General features: G+C 45.6%; 1 protein-coding gene across 3 annotated transcripts in view; it reads left to right on the top strand.

The window, feature by feature from the left end:
- eml1 (EMAP like 1) overlaps nucleotides 1-21,375 on the top strand; it is a 276,638-nt gene that overhangs the window by 194,228 nt on the left and 61,035 nt on the right. For all 3 annotated transcript variants that reach the window (XM_055641167.1, XM_055641166.1, XM_055641169.1), the window contains 2 exons: nucleotides 11,405-11,539; nucleotides 13,790-13,818. In XM_055641167.1, the coding sequence (XP_055497142.1) occupies nucleotides 11,405-11,539; nucleotides 13,790-13,818 (164 nt within the window). The remainder of the gene's footprint in view (nucleotides 1-11,404; nucleotides 11,540-13,789; nucleotides 13,819-21,375) is intronic.

The following is a 21,375-nucleotide window of genomic DNA, read 5'->3' as shown; positions in this document are numbered from 1 at the left end:
GCTGGCGATGGCGATTGTCCCGCGGCCATTAAAGCCACGCCGGGTGATGCAAGGTCGCACACCGGGTCTTGATGTTAGAGCCCCCGGCGTGCGCTCGCAGAGTCCCGCTGCCATTCCAAGCCGCGCGGGGCGGTGATGTCAGGCCCCACTCCAGGAGCTCTTCGACCCCGCAACTCGGGCGGGAGAAGTCGCCGTAGCGGGAGCCTTGAAAAGCGGTCTCCCTCCAGGGACCCGTGGGCTCCCGGTGCCGCCGTCCGCCAGACCCGCAGTTGCAGCCTCCGAATCTCTGGAGGTCGGGCAGCACCAGCAGCAGCAGCGGCAGCGCTCCACCACCGCTCCACCCGCTCTGGACTTGGCCAGCTCTGCGACAGTGAGGTGAGTCGTCGGCACCAGAGCCCCTGGTCTTCCTGTTGGAGGCCGCTCCACGTTGCAGCCCCAACGACAACGGAGACCCGACAAAGAAAAGGTCGGGTCTCCCGTGCACTTAATGACAGAAACTATATCCATTGACGGGTAGGTAAGGAAACTAAGGAATGAAATGGGAGAATGAGCAGTCGTACATAGAAACATAGAAACATAGACAATAGGTGCAGGAGTAGGCCATTCGGCCCTTCGAGCCTGCACCACCATTCAATATCATGGCTGATCGTCGAACTCGGTATCCCATCCCTGCCTTCTCTCCATACCCCCTGATCCCTTTAGCCACAAGGGCCACATCTAACTCCCTCTTAAATATAGCCAATGAACTGGCCTCAACTACCTTGTAAAATATAATAAAATTAATTCACCAAGTTTTAGGTAACGTCTACAAAGACCATCCTCTCCGTTTCTCTCCTATCCACTATCCGCTACCCTCCACTGAACCAGTTCCGCAGTTCACTACTATGTGAGCCGCTTGGGCCCACACCAGCCCCTATCCAACTAAGGTCATGTGATAGGAGCAGAATTAGGCCATTCGGCCCATCAAGTCTACTCTGCTATTCAATCATGGCTGATCTATCTCTCCCTCCTAATCCCATTTTCCTGCCTTCTCCCCATAACCCCAGACACCCGTACTAATCAAGAATCTATCTATCTCTGCCTTAAAAATATCCCTTGACCTCCACTGGCAAAGAATTCCACAGATTCACCACCCTCTAACTAATTACATTTCTCCTCCTCTCCTTCCTAAATAAACATCCTTTAATTCTGAGGCTGTGAACTCTAGTCCTAAACTTTCCCGCTAGTGGAAACATCCTCTCCACATCCTATTGTCGCCCTATCAGAGAACCTCCTCGCCTAACGTCATCTGTTGGCGACCCCGATTTCTCCTGTTTTTTATCCCCACCCTCCCGACTACAATCCGTGTGAAGAAGTGTCCCGTTCTGAAACATCACCGATCCATGTTCTCCACAGATGCTGCCTGACCCGCTGAGTTACTCCAGCACTCTGTGAAACGTCACCTATCCATGTTCTCCACAGATGCTGCCTGACCCGCTGAGTTACTCCAGCACTCTGTGAAACGTCACCTATCCATGTTCTCCACAGATGCTGCCTGACCCGCTGAGTTACTCCAGCACTCTGTGAAACGTCACCTATCCGTGTTCTCCACAGATGCTGCCTGACCCGCTGAGTTACTCCAGCACTCTGTGAAACGCCACCTATCCATGTTCTCCACAGATGCTGCCTGACCCGCTGAGTTACTCCAGCACTCTGTGGGGTTTTTTTAGCCGAAGGTCATGCATGCTAATGATCATGCTGCAATTATTGTCATTGCTTTGTTTCTTTTGTACACAGTTAACTTAGATCACCGAGAATGCTTGTATTTCACTATACTAGTCAAGAGTGTTTTATTGTCATTTGTCCCAGATAGAGCAATGAAACTTTAGACCAAGGCTGTGTGTTGGAAAGAACTGCAGATGCTGGTTTAATCCGAAGACAGCCACAAAATGCTGGAGTAACTCAGCGGGACAGGCAGCTGGGTGACCTTTCGGGTCGAGGCCCTTCTTCTTATACTAAGGCTAATGCTTTGAATATTTTCATTGTCATTTTTTTGATAGCTATCATTTTGGAACATTTATGATCTATTGGTCTGAATAGCTTACTGTATGTTTTCATTAGTTTTCATTTCTTTTTATCATCTATATAACGTTCATTTTTCTTCTCTTTCCAAACTGCGATTCATTTCTGGATGTAGCAGTCAAGGGTGTCTGACTAGTTTATCTAAACTGAGTAAAACTACTAAAAGGTGAGGTTACCATGGAATCAGTTAAGATGGACATTTGCGCAGTGCATTCAGCTTAGTTTGTTATTGCCACGAGTAGCGAGGTACAGTGAAAAGCTTTAGTGTTGCGTGCTAACCAGTCAGAAAAAAGTGCAGACAGATGCACCTTAGAAAGCATTTGATCAGGATGCATTACAGTTTGGTTTGGGAACAGCTCCATCCAAGACAGGAAGAAATTACAGCGAATTGTGGACGCAGCCCAGACCATCACACAAACCAACCTCCCTTCCATTGACTCCATCTACACCTCACGCTGCCTCGGCAAGGCCAGCAGCAAAATCAAGGACCAGTCGCACCCTGCCCACTCTCTCTTCTCCCCTCTCCCATCAGGCAAGAGGTACAGAAGTGTGAAAACGCACACCTCTAGATTCAGAGACAGTTTCTTCCCAGCTGTTATCAGGCAACTGAATCATCCCACCACAACTAGAGAGCGGTCCTGAACCACTATCTACCTCATTGGTGACCCTCGGACTATCCTGGATCGGACTTTGCTGGCTTTACCTTGCACTAAACGTTATTCCCTGTACACTGTGGACGGCTCGATTGTAATCATTTATTGTCTCTCCACTGACTGGTTGGCACGCAACAAAAGCTTTTCACTGTACCTCAGTACACGTGACGATAAACTACACGGAACTGGACATGATTCCAGTCAAGCCATGCATGGTCTACAGTGCACAGATTCAGCCAGTGTGCATTTGTCCATGTCCATATTCCACAGCCTCCCTGGCCTCAGTACCAAGAGCAGCAGTTGCATATCGAAGTAAGGACCAGAGCCAAACAAGTTGAATGCTGGTTTTTCATGCTGGAGTTTTAAATAACCTGATCCTACATTTACGAGTGTTATTTGCTCCAACAGCTCAGAAATCAATCCTTACTTTCACTACTCGTGAAATGAGAATTTGTTCCTCATCATTCCCACTGGTGAAAGTAATATGTCCAGACTGAGCCACAAAAGTAACTGCAGCTGGGATTAAATGAGCCATAACTACAGGCCTGGCACGCGAGAGATGAGAGATATTTACTGTAGTGCGGCACAGCGGTAGAGTTGCAGCCTCACAGCGCCAGAGACCCGGGTTCGATCCACTGGCTCTCCTTCATCCATTTTACTTGTCACATCCTCAAAAAATTCCAGAAGATTAGTCAAGCATGATTTCCCTTTCATAAATCCATGTTGACTTGGACTAATCCTTTTACTGCTATCCAAATGCCCCATTATTACCTCTTTAATAATTGACTCCAACATCTTTCCCACCACCAAAGTCAGGCTAACTGGTCTGTAATTCCCCGTTTTCTCTCTCGCTCCTTTCTTGAAAAGTGGGATAACATTAGCCATCCTCCAATCCACAGGAACTGATCCTGAATCTGTAGAACATTGGAAAATGATCACCAATGCGTCCACTATTTCTAGAGCCACCTCCTTGAGGACCCTGGGATGCAGACCATCAGGCCCAGGGGATTTATCATCCTTCAGTCCCATTAGCCAACCCAATACTATTTCTCGCCTAATAAAAATTTCTTTCAGTTCCTCCCTAGATCCTCTGTCCTCCAGTACATCTGGGAGATTGTTTGTGTCTTCCTTAGTAAAGACTGAACCAAAGTACCTGTTTAACTCATCTGCCATTTCCTTGTTGCCCTTAATAATTTCCCCTGTTTCTGCCTTCAAGGGACCCACATTTGTCTTTACTAATATTTTTCTCTTAACATACCCAAAGAAGCTTTTACTGTCCTTCTTTATATTCTTGGCCAGCTTACCCTCGTACTTCATCTTTTCACCCCGTATTGCCCATTTTGTTTCCTTCTGTTGTCCTATGAAAGTTTCCCAATCCTCTGGCTTCCGGCTACTCTTTGCTGTGTTATACATCTTTTCTTTTAGTTTTATTCTATCCCTAACTTCTCTTGTCAGCCACGGTTGCCTCCTACTCCCCTTAGAATCTTTCTTCCTCTTTGGAATGAAATGATCCTGCGTCTTCTGGATTATGCCCAGGATTCCTGCCATTGCTGTTCCACCGTCATTCCTGCTAGGATCCCTTTCCAGTCGACCTTGGCCAGCTCCCCTCTCATGCCTTCATAGTCCCCTTTGTTCAACTGCATCAGTGCCACTTCTGATTTAACCTTCTCCTTCTCAAATTGCAGATTAAAACTAATCATATTATGATCACTACCTCCAAGCGGTTCCTTTACCTCTAGTTCTCTTATCATATCTGGTTCATTGGACAACACTAAATCCAGAATTGCCTTTTCTCTGGTCGGCTCCATTACAAGCTGCTCTAAGAATCCATCTCAGAGGCACTCTACAAACTCTCTTTCTTGGGGTCCTGAACCAACCTGATTTTCCAAGTCTACCTGCATATTGAATCCCATCACAACAGCGGCACTACCTTTGTTACATGCCAGTTTTAACTCCTCCTTAAACCCTACATCCGGGCTACTATTTGGGGGTCTGTAGATAACACCAATTAGTGTCTTCTTGCCTTTACAATTCCTCAACTCAATCCACAGTGACTCTACCTCGTCAGTCCCTATGTCTCCCCTCGCAAGGGACTGAATTCCATCCCTCACCAGCAGAGCTACCCCCCCTCCTCTGCCCACCTGCCTGTCCTTTCTATAGGATATATAACCCTGAATATTAAGTTCCCAGGCCCGATCCTCCTGCAGCCACGTCTCAGTAATCCCCACAATGTCATATCTACCAACCTGTAAACTGAGCCTCAAGCTCATCTACTTTACTTCTTATACTTTGCGCATTCATATACAATACTTTTAATTCCTTACGCATCTCACCTTTCACATCGATCCCTATTACACTTGGACATACTCTCCTATCCCTTCATTAGCTTTCTGCCCCGTTATTTCTGGAGTCTTTCTTAACTTTCCCTTTAACTCCATCCATCCTTGTATTTCCAATTTGTCTCTTCCCCCCCCCATTATTTAGTTTAAACCCACCCGTGTAGCAGTGGCAAACCTGCCTGCCAGGATGCTGGTCCCCCACCTGTTAAGGTGCAACCTTTTGTACAATTCACCCTTACCCCAAAACAGATGCCTGTGGTCTAAGAATCTAAATCCCTGCCCCCTGCACCAGTTCCCCAGCCACACATTCAGATCCCGTATCTCCCTGTTCCTGCTCTCACCAGCACGATGAACTGGAAGCAACCCGGAGATAACCACCCGGGAGGTCCTGCTTTTCAACCTTCTTCACAGTTCTCTAAAGTCTCTTTCCTCTTCTTCCCGACGTTATTTGTGCCGACATGCACCACCACTTCCGGCTGTTCACCTTCACCCTTGAGGATGTTCTGCAATCGGTCCGTGACGTCCTGGATCCTGGCACCAGGAAGGCAACACACCATCCTTGAATCCCGCCTGTTGCCGCAGAAACCCCTGTCTGTACCTCTCACGATGGAGTCCCCGACTACCACGGCTCTGCCTGACGCCTGTCACTCCGGCTTTGCTTCAGCGCCACGTTTTGCCTTGCAGACCTGTCCGCCACTCAGACTGGCAGTGCCTTCTGTCCCGACAGCTTCCAAGAGGGTGAACCTGTTTTCAAGAGGTACATCCCTTGGGCCATATAACCATATAACCATATAACAATTACAGCACGGAAACAGGCCATCTCGACCCTTCTAGTCCGTGCCGAACACATAATCTCCCCTAGTCCCATATACCTGCGCTCAGACCATAACCCTCCATTCCCTTCCCATCCATATACCTATCCAATTTATTTTTAAATGATAAAAACGAACCTGTCTCCACCACCTCCACTGGAAGCTCATTCCACACAGCTACCACTCTCTGAGTAAAGAAGTTCCCCCTCATGTTACCCCTAAACTTCAGTCCCTTAATTCTCATGTCATGTCCTCTTGTTTGAATCTTGCCTACTCTCAGTGGGAAAAGCTTTTCCACGTCAACTCTGTCTATCCCTCTCATCATTTTAAAAACCTCTATCAAGTCCTCCCTTAACCTTCTGCGCTCCAAAGAATAAAGCCCTAACTTGTTCAACCTTTCTCTGTAACTTAGTTGCTGAAACCCAGGCAACATTCTAGTAAATCTCCTCTGTACTCTCTCTATTCTCTGTACTCTCTGGGTCGCCTGTACTACAAGCTTCCTTCCCTTCCTCATCGTCACCCACCTTCTCTCCTCCAGTATCTTCAGTGTAATGATCTGACTGTAGGTCCTGTCCAGGAAACTCTTGTTTACCCGGATGATCCAGAGGTCATCCAGTTGCCTCTCCAGTTCCCCAACACAGTCCTTCAGGAGCTGAACGTGAACACACTTTCCACAGCTGTAGCAGGCAGAGGCACCATCAGTGTCCCTGACCTCCCACATCCTGCAAGCATCAAACTGAATCAGCTGACCCGTCATTCATTCACTGCATCTCACCCTCTACAACTTTTGGCGTAGTCTCCTCCCTCAGCCTCCTCGCTGAAGACACTCGTGCCAAAGGCTCGCACTTTTCTCACAAGGCACTTCCCTCTACAAACCGCTTCCCGACAGGCCGCTTCTTATAGAAACGTACAAAATTGTTAAGGGGTTGGACAGGCTAGATGCAGGAAGATTGTTCCCGATGTTGGGGAAGTCCAGAACAAGGTGTCACAGTTTAAGGATAAAGGGGAAATCTTTTAGGACCGAGATGAGAAAAAAAAAATTCACACAGAGTGGTGAATCTGTGGAATTCTCTGCCACAGATGGTAGTTGAGGCCAGTTCATTGGCTATATTTAAGAGGGAGTTAGATGTGACTAAAAGGATTAGGGGGTATAGAGAGAAGGCAGGTACAGGATACTGAGTTGGATGATCAGCCATGATCATCAGCTTTACTAAAATGTTGCCTGGGTTTCAACAACTAAGTTACAGAGATAGGTTGAATAAGTTAGGTCTTTATTCTCTGGAGCGCAGAAGGTTAAGGGGGGACCTGATAGAGGTCTTTAAAATGATGAGAGGGATAGACAGAGTTGATGTGGACAAGCTTTTCCCTTTGAGAATAGGGAAGATTCAAACAAGAGGACATGACTTCAGAATTAAGGGACAGAAGTTTAGGGGTAATATGAGGGGGAACTTCTTTACGCAGAGAGTGGTGGCGGTGTGGAATGAGCTTCCAGTGGAAGTGGTGGAGGCAGGTTCATTGGTATCATTTAAAAATAAATTGGATAGGCATATGGATGAGAAGGGAATGGAGGGTTATGGTACGAGTGCAGGCAAGTGGGACTAAGGGGAAAAAAATTTGTTTGGCACGGACTTGTAGGGCCGAGATGGCCTGTTTCCGTGCTGTAATTGTTATATGGTTATATGGTTATATTGAATGGCGGTGCAGGCTTGAAGGGCCGAATTTCTGCACCTAATTTTCTATGTTTCCCTGAAGCAAACCTTGCTTATATTAGCTGATCAATTGACTAATTCGCTAACTCACCGATTTGCGAATTAAATTCCTCAGCCAATCCCCGCACTCACTCTTTTCACCCGCTGCTCCTCCGCCGACCGTGAAGGTATATGCTCTTAATTTTCCAAAAGAATAACTCTCAACAGGTTAAGGTTATTATATGTTTAAGAAGGAACTGTAGATGCTGGAAAATCGAAGGTAGACAAACTCAGCGGGTGAGGCAGCATCTATGGAGCGAAGGAAATAGGCAACATTTCGGCCCGAAACCCTTCGGGTTTCGACCCGAAACGTTGCCTATTTCCTTTGGGTTTCGGCCCGAAACGTTGCCTATTTCCCTCGCTCCATAGATGCTGCCTCACCCGCTGAGTTTCTCCAAGTTTATTATATGTTATTGATTTTACAACATATTATTGGCGTTTTGATTTTGCAACTGAATATAATTCAAGATATTTCTGACAAGAATCGATATTTTTGTTTTTTTGTGCCACGTCTGATCAGCATTAAACTTGACATCTGATATCATAAAATTGGAGCGATTACTCTCACATTGAATGAACCGAAACATCTTTTAGTCCAAATCTCCAGAAATGAAACTCAGTGATTTACCGATAAGCAACTAAGAAATATAGTGGCTGAAATATTTCAGTTAACGCCCTGTCCCACTGTCCGAGGTAATTCAAGAGCTCTCCCGAGTTAAAAAAAAAAAATCAAACTCGTGGTAAGCACGTAGAATGTACGTAGCGGGTATGTCGGAACTCGGGACGTCTCTTAGCGGCTTGTAACGCTAACGGCAGGTACTCGGGAAACGCGGTAAGCTCGTGAAGATTATTCAACATGTTGAAAAATGTCCACGAGAGCCCCGAGTACCTACGAGCGGCCATTACCGTAATTCTCCGAGTTCGAATCCGGGGAAACTCTTGAATTACCTCGTACAGTGGGACAGGCCCTTAAGTTAGGGAGACGGTGGCCCAGAGTTAGAGCTGCGGCCTCACAGCGCCAGAGACCCAGGTTCAATCCGGACTGCGGGTGCTGTCTGTTTGGAGTTTGTACGTTCTCCCTCTGCCTGCGTGGGTTTTCTCCAGGTGCTCTGGTTTCCTCCCACACTCCAGAAACCTACAGGTTGTCAGTCAATTGGCTTTGGTAAAATTGAGAATTGTTACAAGTGTGTAAGATAATAATAATAATAATAATAATAATAATAATAATAATAATAATAATAATAATAATAATAATAATAAACTTTATTACGGACTCGAGGCCCAGACAAGGGGCAACATTACATTAAAATAAATAGAAACATAGAAATTAGGTGCAGGAGTAGGCCATTCGGCCCTTCAAGCCTGCACCGCCATTCAATATGATCATGGCTGATCATCCAACTCACTATCCCGTACCTGCCTTCTCTCCATACCCTCTGATCCCCTTAGCCACAAGGGCCACATCTAACTCCCTCTTAAATATAGCCAATGAACTGGCCTCGACTACCCTCTGTGGCAGAGAGTTCCAGAGATTCACCACTCTCTGTGTGAAAAAAGGTTCTTCTCATCTCGGTTTTAAAGGATTGCCCCCTTATCCTTAAGTTGTGACCCCTTGTCCTGGACTTCCCCAACATCGGGAGCAATCTTTCTGCATCTAGCCTGTCCAACCCCTTAAGAATTTTGTAAGTTTCTATAAGATCCCCACTCAATCTCCTAAATTCTAGAGAGTATAAACCAAGTCTATCCAGTCTTTCTTCATAAGACAGTCCTGACATCCCAGGAATCAGTCTGGTGAACACTTCCCTGCACTCCCTCTATGGCAATAATGTCCTCCCTCAGATTTGGAGACCAAAACTGTACGCAATACTCCAGGTGTGGTCTCACCAAGACCCTGTACAACTGCAGTAGAACCTCCCTGCTCCTGTACTCAAATGCATTGCATATAAAAAAATATATCATAAAGTACATATAAAATCTTAGTATATCACTTATAAAAGCATCATAAATTATATTAAAAAAAAACACAATACATGAGTTAAAAATCCAGATTAAAAGAATGATTAATGTCCTACAATGAGACAATGATACCAGTGTCTCCACAACTGGGATACGTAGCGTGTAGTGCTAACCCTTATGTTTGACCCGGCCACAATAAGCACAGTTTTAGAGTCATTTATCCTGCAAATGAATTTATACATGGTATTCCTTAGGATAGCTTCTAAAGTACTGACTCCTGCAGCCATAAATTACTGGCACAACACCATCTAGGTTTCCTTAGCAGTGTTCTCATGGCATCGTTATATGCCACCTTTAGTCTCTGTAAACTTTTTTTTTCCATAGTTCGCCCACAGGTGCGCAGTGTAGAGTGGTGTGCAGTATGCTCTAAATGGCGACATCTTCACCACATCTGCACACGCACCAAATTTACGCCTATAAATATCCTCATCATCTGTAGTGTTAGTGTACGCCTTCTGAAAGTCCAGATGGTTCTCCCTTATCCACTCTACTAGTTACATCCTCGAAAAATTCTATAAGATTCGTCAGACATGATTTACCTTTCATTAATCCATGCTGACTTTCTCCAATGATTTCACCACTTTCCAAATGTGCTACTATCCCATCTTTAATAACTGATGACCCTAGCAGTTTCCCCACTACCGACGTTAGACTAACTGGTCTGTAATTCCCCGTTTTCTCTCTCCCTCCCATTTTAAAAAGTGGGGTTACATTAGCTACCCTCCAGTCCTCAGGAACTACTCCAGAATCTAAAGAGTTTTGAAAAATTATCACTAATGCATCCACTATTTCTGGGGCTACTTCCTTAAGTACTCTGGGATGCAGCCTATCTGGGCCTGGGGATTTATCGGCCTTTAATCCACCTAACACCACTTCCCGGCTAACCTGGATTTAACTCAGTTCCTCCATCTCATTTGACCTCCGGTCCCCTGCTATTTCCGGTAGATTATTTATGTCTTCCTTAGTGAAGACAGAACCAAAGTAGTTATTCAATTGGTTTGCCAGGACCGCCAGAATATTGCCAGGACTAGAGGGTCTTCATCTTTGTATTAGAGTTCTATAAGCCTTCATAATATTAGGATTTTTTACTATTCTATAATATATTATATATTTAATATATAACATTTTAAAATAATCAATTACTTTAATTGTAGCTTGTAATAAACACTTATTTTGCGTAAAAAGACCAGAATTAGGCCATTCGCCCCATCAAGTCAACTCCGCCATTCAATCATGGCTGATCTACCTCTCCCTCTCAACCCCATTCTCCTGCCTTCTTCTAGTAACCTTTGACTCCCTTATTAATCAAGAACCTATCAATCTCCACTTTCAAAATACCCAAAGACTTGGCCTCCACCGCCATCTGTGGCAATGTATTCCACAGATTCACCACCCTCTGGCTAAAGACATTTCTCCTCATCTCCATTCTAAAGGTATGTCCTTTTATTCTGAGGCTGTGTCCTCTAGTTCGACTCACACGTGACTGGAAATATCTTTCCCACGTCCACTCTATCCAGGCCTTTCAATGAGATTCCCCGCCCCCCTCATCCTTCCAAACTCCAGCGAGTGCAGGCCAAGAGCTGTCAAACGCTCATCAAACGTTAACCCAATCAACCCCAGAACCAAAAAGGTTCTGAATAAAACCATTTGAACAAAAAGGTGTGTGAATGGAAGGCAATGCTTTTGAAATTGAGTTATTTTGTTAATTTTTTAAATGTCAACGTTAGCAGCAAAGTAGTGCATGTTTTAAACCAATGCACCCCACGTTACTACAGCTCTGTGAAGAGAAGCAACTCATCAGAACGCATGTGCTCAGCGGCACGACGAGAGAGCTTCGGAGAGTCGAAGAGCAACAGGACCCGCACTGGGTCGACCAGCAGTGGTTCCAGCGGCAAAAAGACCAGCGAGGGGTGAGTCACACTGCAGGCGCGCCCATTGTCCAATATACACCACCCCGACTGATTTTACTCGGATGTTACATTGAAATACGAACCTGGAGATACTGGTCGACACAAAAACAACACACCGAATGCTGGAGTGACTCAGCGGTCAGGCAGCATCTTTCGTCCCAAAATGTCACTGGTTCTCCAGAGACGCTGCCTCACCTACTGAGTTACTGAATGAACATGTCCCAGCTATACTAGTCCCACCTGCCCGCGTTTGCTCCATATCCCTCCAAACCTGTCCTATCCTGCAGGGCAAAGAATATCATCAAGGACAGCTCCCATCCTGCGTTTGGACTGTTCGACCTGCTGCCCTCTGGAAGGCGCTATAGGTGCATCAAATCCAGGACAAATAGACTCAGGAATAGTTGTTTTCCGAAAATTATAACTACTCTTAATTCACACATGCACTGACTTCACAGCCCAACACCCGGACTTCCATCTACTATATCCACGTAATGAAATTTGGAACTGTAATGTGTATTGTAACTGTAATTTTTAACATTTTTTTAAAAACATTTTTAGTATTTAATATAATCTTTAAACATCTCCTTCACCATTTTGCCTTTATAGATACGTATATAGCGCCGCAGAATTGTGCACCTATTTCCCCCCCCCCCTCTCCCTTTGTTTTTGTTTTCTGTTTCTTGTTTTTTGTACTAAATTATATGTATGCACTGAGTACGAGCTGCTTTTAATCTCATTGTACATGTATAGTGACAATAAATGGCATATCTATATCTATCTATCCATGTACCTGTCCAACTTTCTTAAGCATTGGGATAGTGCCGACACTTGATCTAGAATCTGGCCACGCATAGAATCGTTTCCATGGCGTGGAAACTTTGGCTCAATGTCTCCAGTACGAAATTTGCACTTTTTCTATATTGCACCTTTCATTGTTGCACCCTGTTTAAAATACCTCAAAGTTTTTGCTACATTTTGGCATACTGTGAATATTTTAATATTTTAAATAATGTAATGTCTATTGTCTATTTTTATTGGTATGTTGTCTGTCTGTGTTTTTAATATTACTTGCACATTTGGAGTGTGGGGAAACGTAATTTCGATCCTCTGTGTAACTACTGTAGCATAATTGAATTGACAATAAAGTTTACTTTGAACTTTGGACTTGTCGGGAGTAAACATGGCGCGGCACAGCAGTAGAGTTGCTGCCTCGCAAGTCCAGTGCCAAAAAATCCAGGTTCAATCCTGACCACGGATGCTGTTGTACGGAGTTTGTACTATCTCCCTTGGGTTTTTTCTGTGGTCCGGTTTTCTGCTGCACACCACAGACGTGCAGGTTTGTGGGATAACTGGCTTCAGTAAATGTCCTTGGTGCACAGGATAGAACTAGTCTATAGGGTGATTTCACCAAAGGTCAAATGAGCGTAGATCCCCCCTCACGTGACCGAAAATTTTAACTGGAGGACATATGTCACTTCGGTACATGTTAGTGAATGGGGAAACACACACTTTCCCACCCGTTAAAAACATGGAAAACGGCTGATATTTGAGCTGAAATTTTCCGTGCTAGTCGGGGTGACCGTGAAGCACAGCGACCTAAATTTTCAGGCAAAAAAAAAGATAAAAAGTAAGGTAATTACAAGAGGGAACTGAAGGTGGAAAACAGCGGAAGTGCTTAGCAGACATTTGCCGTGGAGATTTAAAGGTCCAAAAAATCGGGAATTATCGCGTTTGCTCGCTGAATTTCATCAAAAGTAAGGCATTATTGACTTACTTTTGATGAAATTCAGCGAGCAAACGTGATAATTCCCGTTTTTCCACCTTCAGTTCCCTCTTGTAATTACCTTACTTTCTATCATTTTTTTTGCTCAAAAATCGGCCGTTTTCCATGTTTTTAACGTGTGTGGAAGTGCGTGTTTCCCCATTCACTAACATGTACCGAAGTGACATATGTCCTCCAGTTAAATTTTTCGGTCACGTGACGGGGGGATCTACGCTCATTTGACCTTTGGTGAAATCACCCTATGGGTGATCGCTTGTCAGCGTGGACTCGGTGGGCCGAAGGGCCTGTTTCCATGCCCTATCTCTAAAGTAAACTAAACTAATGAAGTGCCGGGCCATCAGTTGCCTGAAAATTGGTGGTGGAACTTTCCTATATATTTCAAGATGAGAAAAGTGGTAATTGTTCTCTCAAACATGTGTCCAAGATGTGCTGGCATTAGATTCACTGCAATGCACTTTCTTTCACAGAAAATCCAAGGACCCTCTGTATAATGCAGGTGAGTACAATGAAAAACATTTCTTTTCAATACATTAAAATATTCTTATTAAAATATTCTGTAAATGTGAGCATTCTTGCTTATTTGCTCCATATATCCGCTCCTATTTCAATGTTCTCCATTTTATTTGGGGGGGGGGGGGAGGGAACTTTTTTTGCTTTCATTTTTCTAAATGTTAAAATAGATTAATTTTGCAAAGCCTGAAATAGGAGTTCAAGTGCAGATCCAAAGAAGTTTGTCTTCCTCATCAGACGTGGGTGGCACGGTGGCGCAGCGCCAGAGACCCGGGTTCGATTGCGATTACGGGTGCAGTCTGTACGGAGTTTGTACGTTCTCCCCGTGGCCTGCGTGGGTTTTCTCCGAGATCTTCACTTTCCTCCCACATTCCAAAGACGTACATGTTTGTAGGTTAATTGACTTTGGTATAAGTGTAAGCTGTCCTTAGTGTGTGTAGGATAGACAGTAGACAATGCGTGCAGGAGTAGGCCATTCGGCCCTTCGATGTGATCATGGCTGATCATCCCCAATCAGTACCCCGTTCCTGCCTTCTCCCCATATAACCTGACTCAGCTATTTTTAATAACTCTATCTAGCTCTCTCTTGAAAACATCCAGAGAACCTGCCTAGGCAGAGAATTCCACAGACTCACAACTCTCTGTGAGAAAAAGTGTTTCCTCATCTCCGTTCTAAATGGCTTACTCCTTATTCTTAAACTGTGGCCCCTGATTCAGGATAGTGTTAATGTGTGGGGAATGCTGGTTGGAGCGGACTCGGTGGGCTGACGGGCCTGTATCTCAAGGTTTCAAGGTGAAGGCCAGTTTATTGTCACATGCACCAGTTAAGGTACAGTGAAATTTGAGTTCCCACACAGCCATACTAAGTGAAAAGCAACCAGACACACAACCACATAAAAGTCAACATAAACATCCACCACAGTGGATTCCCCATTCCTCACTGTGATGGAAGGCAATAAAGTTCAATCTTTTTCCTCTTGTTCTCCCGTGGTCGGGGCAGTCAAACCATCCGCAGTTGGGGCGATCTCAGCCCCCGTCGGGGTGATCGAAACTCCCGCGTTGGGGCAGTTGAAACTCTCTCCGCGGTATGGAGCTCCCGAGTCGGCCTCTTCTTACCAGAGACCGCAGGCTTCACCATGTTAAAGTCCACAGGCCCCGCGGTTGGAGCTTCGATCCCCGGCAAAGGGATCACAAGCTCCGCGATGTTAAAGTCCCGCAGACTCCCGTGGCTTGGAGCGCAGGGTCGGTCTCCAGGAAATGCCGCCAACTCCACAATGTTAGGCCGCAGTGGGGACGGAGATACGATGCGGAAAAAATCCCATCTCCGTCGAGGTAAGAGACTGAAAAAAAGTGTGTCCCCCCCACATAAAAAAACACTAAAATATACTTTTTAACACATACTAAACATAGTGACAAGGAAGAAGGACAGACAGACTGTTGGCGAGGCAGCCACTGTTGGTGGCGCCATCTGGTGTCCTCTAAACTAAAATTAGCAGAATGCTCATTTCAAATCTATGTAGAAATCCATTGATGGCAGGTGAGGCACAGGGTGTGTGTAGAACAGTAGATGGGTCATAGAATGATGCTCAGTTAGTGTGTCCTTTTCACGTTGCCTCAACTTGGGGTGTGTTCCGAAGCACTCTGTCCTCTCTTTAACCCACATCCCTTTAAGAGATAATAAGATCATAAGTTATGGGACCAGAATTAGGCCTTTCAGCCCATTGAGTCTCCTCTGCTATGGGATAGATAGATAGATAGATAGATAGATAGATAGATAGATAGATAGATAGATAGATATATAGATAGATAGATAGATAGATAGATAGATAGATAGATAGATAGATAGATAGATAGATAGATAGATAGATAGATAGATAGATAGATAGATAGATAGATAGATAGATATTACTTTATTAATCCCCTTATTCAGGGGAAATTCAGATGTCCCTGCAGCACACTAATAAAAATACAACATAGCATTCAAGACGTTTAACATTAAAAGATAAAAACATCCCCCCACAATGGTTCCCACTGTGGGGGAAGGCACAAAGTCCAGTCCCCATCCTCTTGTCCACCCAGAGTCGGGCCTTTTGAGGCCTCCACAGTCGTCGTTACGGGGCCCGATGTTCCCGGCCGTTCTCGCCGGGTGATGGTACTCCGGCGTCGGGAGAACCCTCAGCGGCTTGGGGTGCCAGGAACAGCCGCCCTCCTACCGGAGACCGCGGCCTCCAGGCCAACAAACCGCGCTGAACGGAGCCCCACACACTGGCGATCTCGGCGAGCGATCCAGGCTCCGGGATGTAAAGTTCAGCGCCGCAGCTGGCCGCTCCACAGAACCGCGGCTCCACGATGTTATTATCGGCGGTCCCAGCATACTGGAGTTCCAGCGCGGCGACCCAGACAAGGCATCGCCCGCTCCACGACAGCGCTCCAGCGTCGCGCCGCCGCCATAGCCGCGGCTCCGGCCAGGTCCCCTCAGGAAACGTCGCTCCAGGACCCGCTGGTAGGCCGCCAGGACAGGTCGAAGGTGCTGCTCGGAGGAAGGCAGCCTCTCCGACCAGGTAGGGACTTGAAAAGCAGTTTCCCCCTTCCCCCCCACCATCCCCCACACGTGAAAACATTAGACCCCCCGACTACACACTTTAACGTACTAAAAATAATAAAAAAGAAGTGAAAAAAAAAACGGACAGCTGCAGGACAGGCAGCCGTACAGGACCACGCCCCCACTCGAATTACCTTTCCCTCTCAAACCCATTCTCCTGCCTTCTCCCCGCAATCTTTGACGCCCATACCAATCAAGAACCTATCAATCTCCGTTTTTAAAATACCCCATGACTTGGCCTCCACAACCGTCTGTGGCAATGGATTTCACAGATTCACCACCCTCTGGCTGAAGAAATTCCTCACCATCTCCATTCTAAAGGTACATCCTTTTTATTCAGAGGCTGTGCCCTCTGGTCCTGGACTCTCCCAGTCCTTGGCCTACTGGCTCCTTCAGATATGTTTCTTCCATGTTTCATTTTCCGGAACTCCTTTGCTGCATAAATTTACATTTTATAGAAACGTTGGGACATCCAGCTGTGCTCCATGCGGGCTATCATGGCCTCCTTGCCTCTTACTATTCGTACTTTAATCCCAAGAATGCGATAAACTCTGTTTAACTTAGATTTTAGACGTTTGAGATACAGCGTGGAAACAGGCCCTTCGGCCCACTGAGGCCATGCGGTTCAATGATCGCCACACCCTAATAGCCCTGTCCCACTGTACGAGCTAATTCAAGAGCCCTCCCGAGTTTAAAAAAAATCAAACTCGTGGTAAGCACATAGAATGAACGCAGCAGGTACGTTGGAGCTCGGGACGTCACTTAGCGGCCCGTAACGCTAACGGCAGGTACTCGGGGAAACGTGGTAAGCTCGGGAAGACTCGTGAAGATTTTTCAACATGTTGAAAAATGTTCACGAGAGCCCCGAGTACCTACGAGCGGCCATTACCCTAAATCTCCGAGTTCGAATCAGGGCAAACTCGGGGAGAACTCTTGAATGAACTTGTACAGTGGGACAGGGCCATAACACTATCTTCCAAGTGGGTTATCTAGTTGAATAGGTTGAATAGCTGAAAGAATGGTTGGACGTGGAGTTAGAGGACACAGAAGAGGCCAGAACCAGTCAATTTGGGAAGCTGGGATGTAATGTTAAATTTGTACAAGGCATTGGTGAGACCAAATCTGGAGTATGGTGTACAATTTTGGTCGCCCAATTATAGGAAGGATGTCAACAAAATAGAGAGAGTACAGAGGAGATTTACTAGAATGTTGCCTGGGTTTCAACAACTAAGTTACAGAGAAAGGTTGAATAAGTTAGGTCTTTATTCTCTGGAGCGCAGAAGGTTAAGGGGGGACTTGATAGAAGTCTTTAAAATGATGAGAGGGATAGACAGAGTTGACGTGGACCAGCTTTTCCCTTTGAGAATAGGGAAGATTCAAACAAGAGGACATGACTTCAGAATTAAGGGACAGAAGTTTAGGGGTAACATGAGGGGGAACTTCTTTACTCGGAGAGTGGTAGCTGTGTGGAATGAGCTTCCAGTGGAAGTGGTGGAGGCAGGTTCGTTGGTATCATTTAAAAATAAATTGGATAGGCATATGGATGGGAAGAGAATAGAGGGTTATGGTATGAGTGCAGGCAGGTGGGACTAAGGGAAAAAAGTTGTAGATTTTAGACTCTTGTGTCTCAAGAGTCTAAAATCTAAGTTAAACAGAGTCTCTTGGGATTAAAGTATGAACAGTAAGAGGCAAGGAGGCCATCTCGGACTTGTAGGGCCGAGATGGCCTGTTTCCGTGCTGTAATTGTTATATGGTTATATGGTTAGAAGGCAGGAAGGGATTACTAAAATAAAACAAATTATATTTTATCTAAATAAATAAATGGATGGATGGAGAGAGGGATGATAAATAGAAAATTGAATAGGTAGATCAGTAGATAGACAGACAGACAGACAGACAGACAGACAGACAGACAGACAGACAGACAGACAGACAGACAGACAGACAGACAGAACGATTGATTGAACCTGTGTAATGAACCGGATTTGATAAGGGAACTCGAGGTAAAGGAGCCGTTAGGAGGTAGTGACCTTAATATGATACGTTTTAATCTACAATTTGAGAGGGAGAAGGGAAAATCAGAAGTGTCAGTATTACAGTTGAACAAAGGGGACTATGGAGCCATGAGGGAGGAGCTGGCCAAAGTTGACTGGAAAGAGACCCTAGCAGTGATGACAGTGGAACAACAATAGCAGGTATTTCTGGGAATTATACAGAAGGTGCAGGATCAGTTCATTCCAAAGAGGAAGAAAGATTCCAAGGGGAGTAAGGGGCGACCGTGGCTGAATATAAAAGAAAAGTTGTATAACATAGCAAAGATGAGCAGGACGCCAGAGGATTGGGTAACATTTAATCAACAGTAGATAACTAAAAAGGCAATACGGGGAGAAAAGACGAGGTACAAAGGTAAGCTAGCCAAAAATATAAAGGAGGATAGTAAAAGCTTCTTTAGATATGTGAAGAGGAAAAATATAGTTAAGACAAATGTGGGTCCCTTGAAGACAGAAAGAGGCGAATTTATTATGGGGAACAAGGAAATGGCAGACCAGTTGAACAGGTACTTTGGATCTGTCTTCACTAAGGAAGACACAAACAATCTCCCAGATGTACTAGTGGCCAGAGGACCTAGGGTGACGGAGGAACTGAAGGAAATTCACATTGGGCAGGAAATGGTGTTGGATAGACTGATGGGACTGAAGGCTGATAAATCCCCAGGGCCTGATGGTCTGCATCCCAGGGAACTTAAGGAAGTGGCTCTAGAAATTGTGGACGCATTGGCGATCATTTTCCAATGTTCTATAGATTCTGGATCAGTTCCTGTGGATTGGAGGGTAGCTAATGTTATCCCACTTTTTAAGAAATGAGAGAGAGAGAAAACATGGAATTATAGACTAGTTAGCCTGACATCGGTGGTGGGGAAGATGCTGGAGTCAATCATAAAAGATGAAATAGCGGCACATTTGGATAGCAGTAACAGGAACGGTCCGAGTCAGCATGGATTTACGAAGGGGAAATTATGCTTGACTAATCTTCTGGAATTTTTTGAGGATGTAACTAGGAAAATGGACAAGGGAGTGCCAGTGGATGTAGTGTACCTGGACTTTCAGAAAGCATTGATAAGATCCCACACAGGAGATTAGTGGGCAAAATTAGGGCACATGGTATTGGGGTAGAGTGCTGACATGGATAGAGAAGTGGTTGGCAGACAGGAAACAAAGAGTAGGGATTAACAGGGGTCTTATGGAATGGCAGGCAGTGACTAGTGGGTACCGCAAGGCTCGCTGCTGGGACTGCAGCTATTTACAATATACATTAATGATTTAGATGAACGATTTAAAAGTAACATTAGCAAGTTTGCAGATGACACAAAGCTGGATGACAGTGTGAACTGTGAGGAGGATGCTATAAGCATGCAGGGTGACTTGGACAGGTTGGGTGAGTGGGCAGATGCAGTTCAATGTGGATAAATGTGAGGTTATCCACTTTGCTGGCAAGAACAGGAAGGCAGATTATTGTCTGAATGGTGTCAGATTAGGAAAAGGGGAAGTACAACGAGACCTGGGTGTCCTTGTACATCGGTCACTGAAAGTAAGCATGCAGGTACAGCAGGCAGTGAAGCAAGCTAATGGCATGTTGGCCTTCATAATGAGGAGTTGAGTATGGGAGGAAAGAGGTCCTTCTGCAGTTGTACAGAGCCCTAGTGAGACCACACCTGGAGTATTGGGTGCAGTTTTGGTCCCCTAATTTGAGGAAGGACATTCTTGCTATTGAGGGAGTGCAGCGTAGGTTTACAAGGTTAATTCCCGGGATGGCGGGACTGTCATATACTGAGAGAATGGAGCGGCTGGGCTTGTATTCACTGGAATTTAGAAGGGCGAGAGGATATCCTATTGAAACATATAAGATTGTTAAGGGTTTGGACACGCCAGAGGCAGGAAACATGTTCCCGATGTTGGGGGAGTCCAGAACCAGGGGGCACAGTTTAAAGAATAAGGGTTTGGTCATTTAGAACGGAGACGAGGAAACACTTTTTCATTCAGAGAGTTGTGAATCTGTGGAATTATCTGCCTGAGGTATTTTTAGATTGCAGTAACAAAAAAACATTGTTAGTCGTTATACAAAGCTGTGTATTTGAAAACAACTTGTTGTTTCACAGACTGGAGGTAGGTGGTTGAAACAAGGCCCTTTTACTCTTTCATAGCTGACAATCGGCAACATGGACATCATTCCCCCTCCCCCCACGGCCCCTTATAACCTGGGTTATCTGGATATCTTGTTTCGTTTATGCTTTGTTATTTAGTCCTTCTCTCCAGAGATGCTGCCTGTCCCGCTGAGTTACTCCAGCATTTCGTGCCTATCTTTAGTTTAGATTAGTTACGAGATACAGCTCAGAAACATAGAAACATAGAAAATAGGTGCAGGAGGAGGCCATTCGGCCCTTCGAGCCAGCACCGCCATTCATTGTGATCATGGCTGATCGTCCCCAATCAATACCCCGTTCCTGCCTTCTCCCCATATCCCTTGACTCCACTAGTCCCTAGAGCTCTATGTAACTCTCTCTTAAATCCATTTAGTGATTTGGCCTCCACTGCCCTCTGTCGCAGGGGATTCCACAACTTTCTGGGTGAAAAAGTTTTTTCTCACCTCAGTCTTAAATGGCCTCCCCTTTATTCTAAGACTGTGGCCCCTGGTTCTGGAACAGGCCATTCAGCTCACCGAGCCCGCACTGCCCAGCGATTCCCACACACTAAAGGGCCTGTTCCACCAGCATGCGATAGCATGCGTCTAACCCGACCAAACGTGGTCGCTTGAGGCGTACGGCCTTGCGGGGCCGGTCCCACTTTGATCGGCGGAGGGGTATGGAGTTGAGCGGGGCTGGTCCTGACATCGCGCGGGGCTCCAAAAATCTTGCACTGTCCGAAAATCCCGCGCGACAACGGC

This window comes from Leucoraja erinacea, chromosome 9 (genome assembly GCF_028641065.1).
Source record: "Leucoraja erinacea ecotype New England chromosome 9, Leri_hhj_1, whole genome shotgun sequence".
In the NCBI taxonomy this organism is placed as follows: Eukaryota; Metazoa; Chordata; class Chondrichthyes; order Rajiformes; family Rajidae; genus Leucoraja; species Leucoraja erinaceus.
This window is presented reverse-complemented; position numbering and strand designations above follow the sequence as displayed.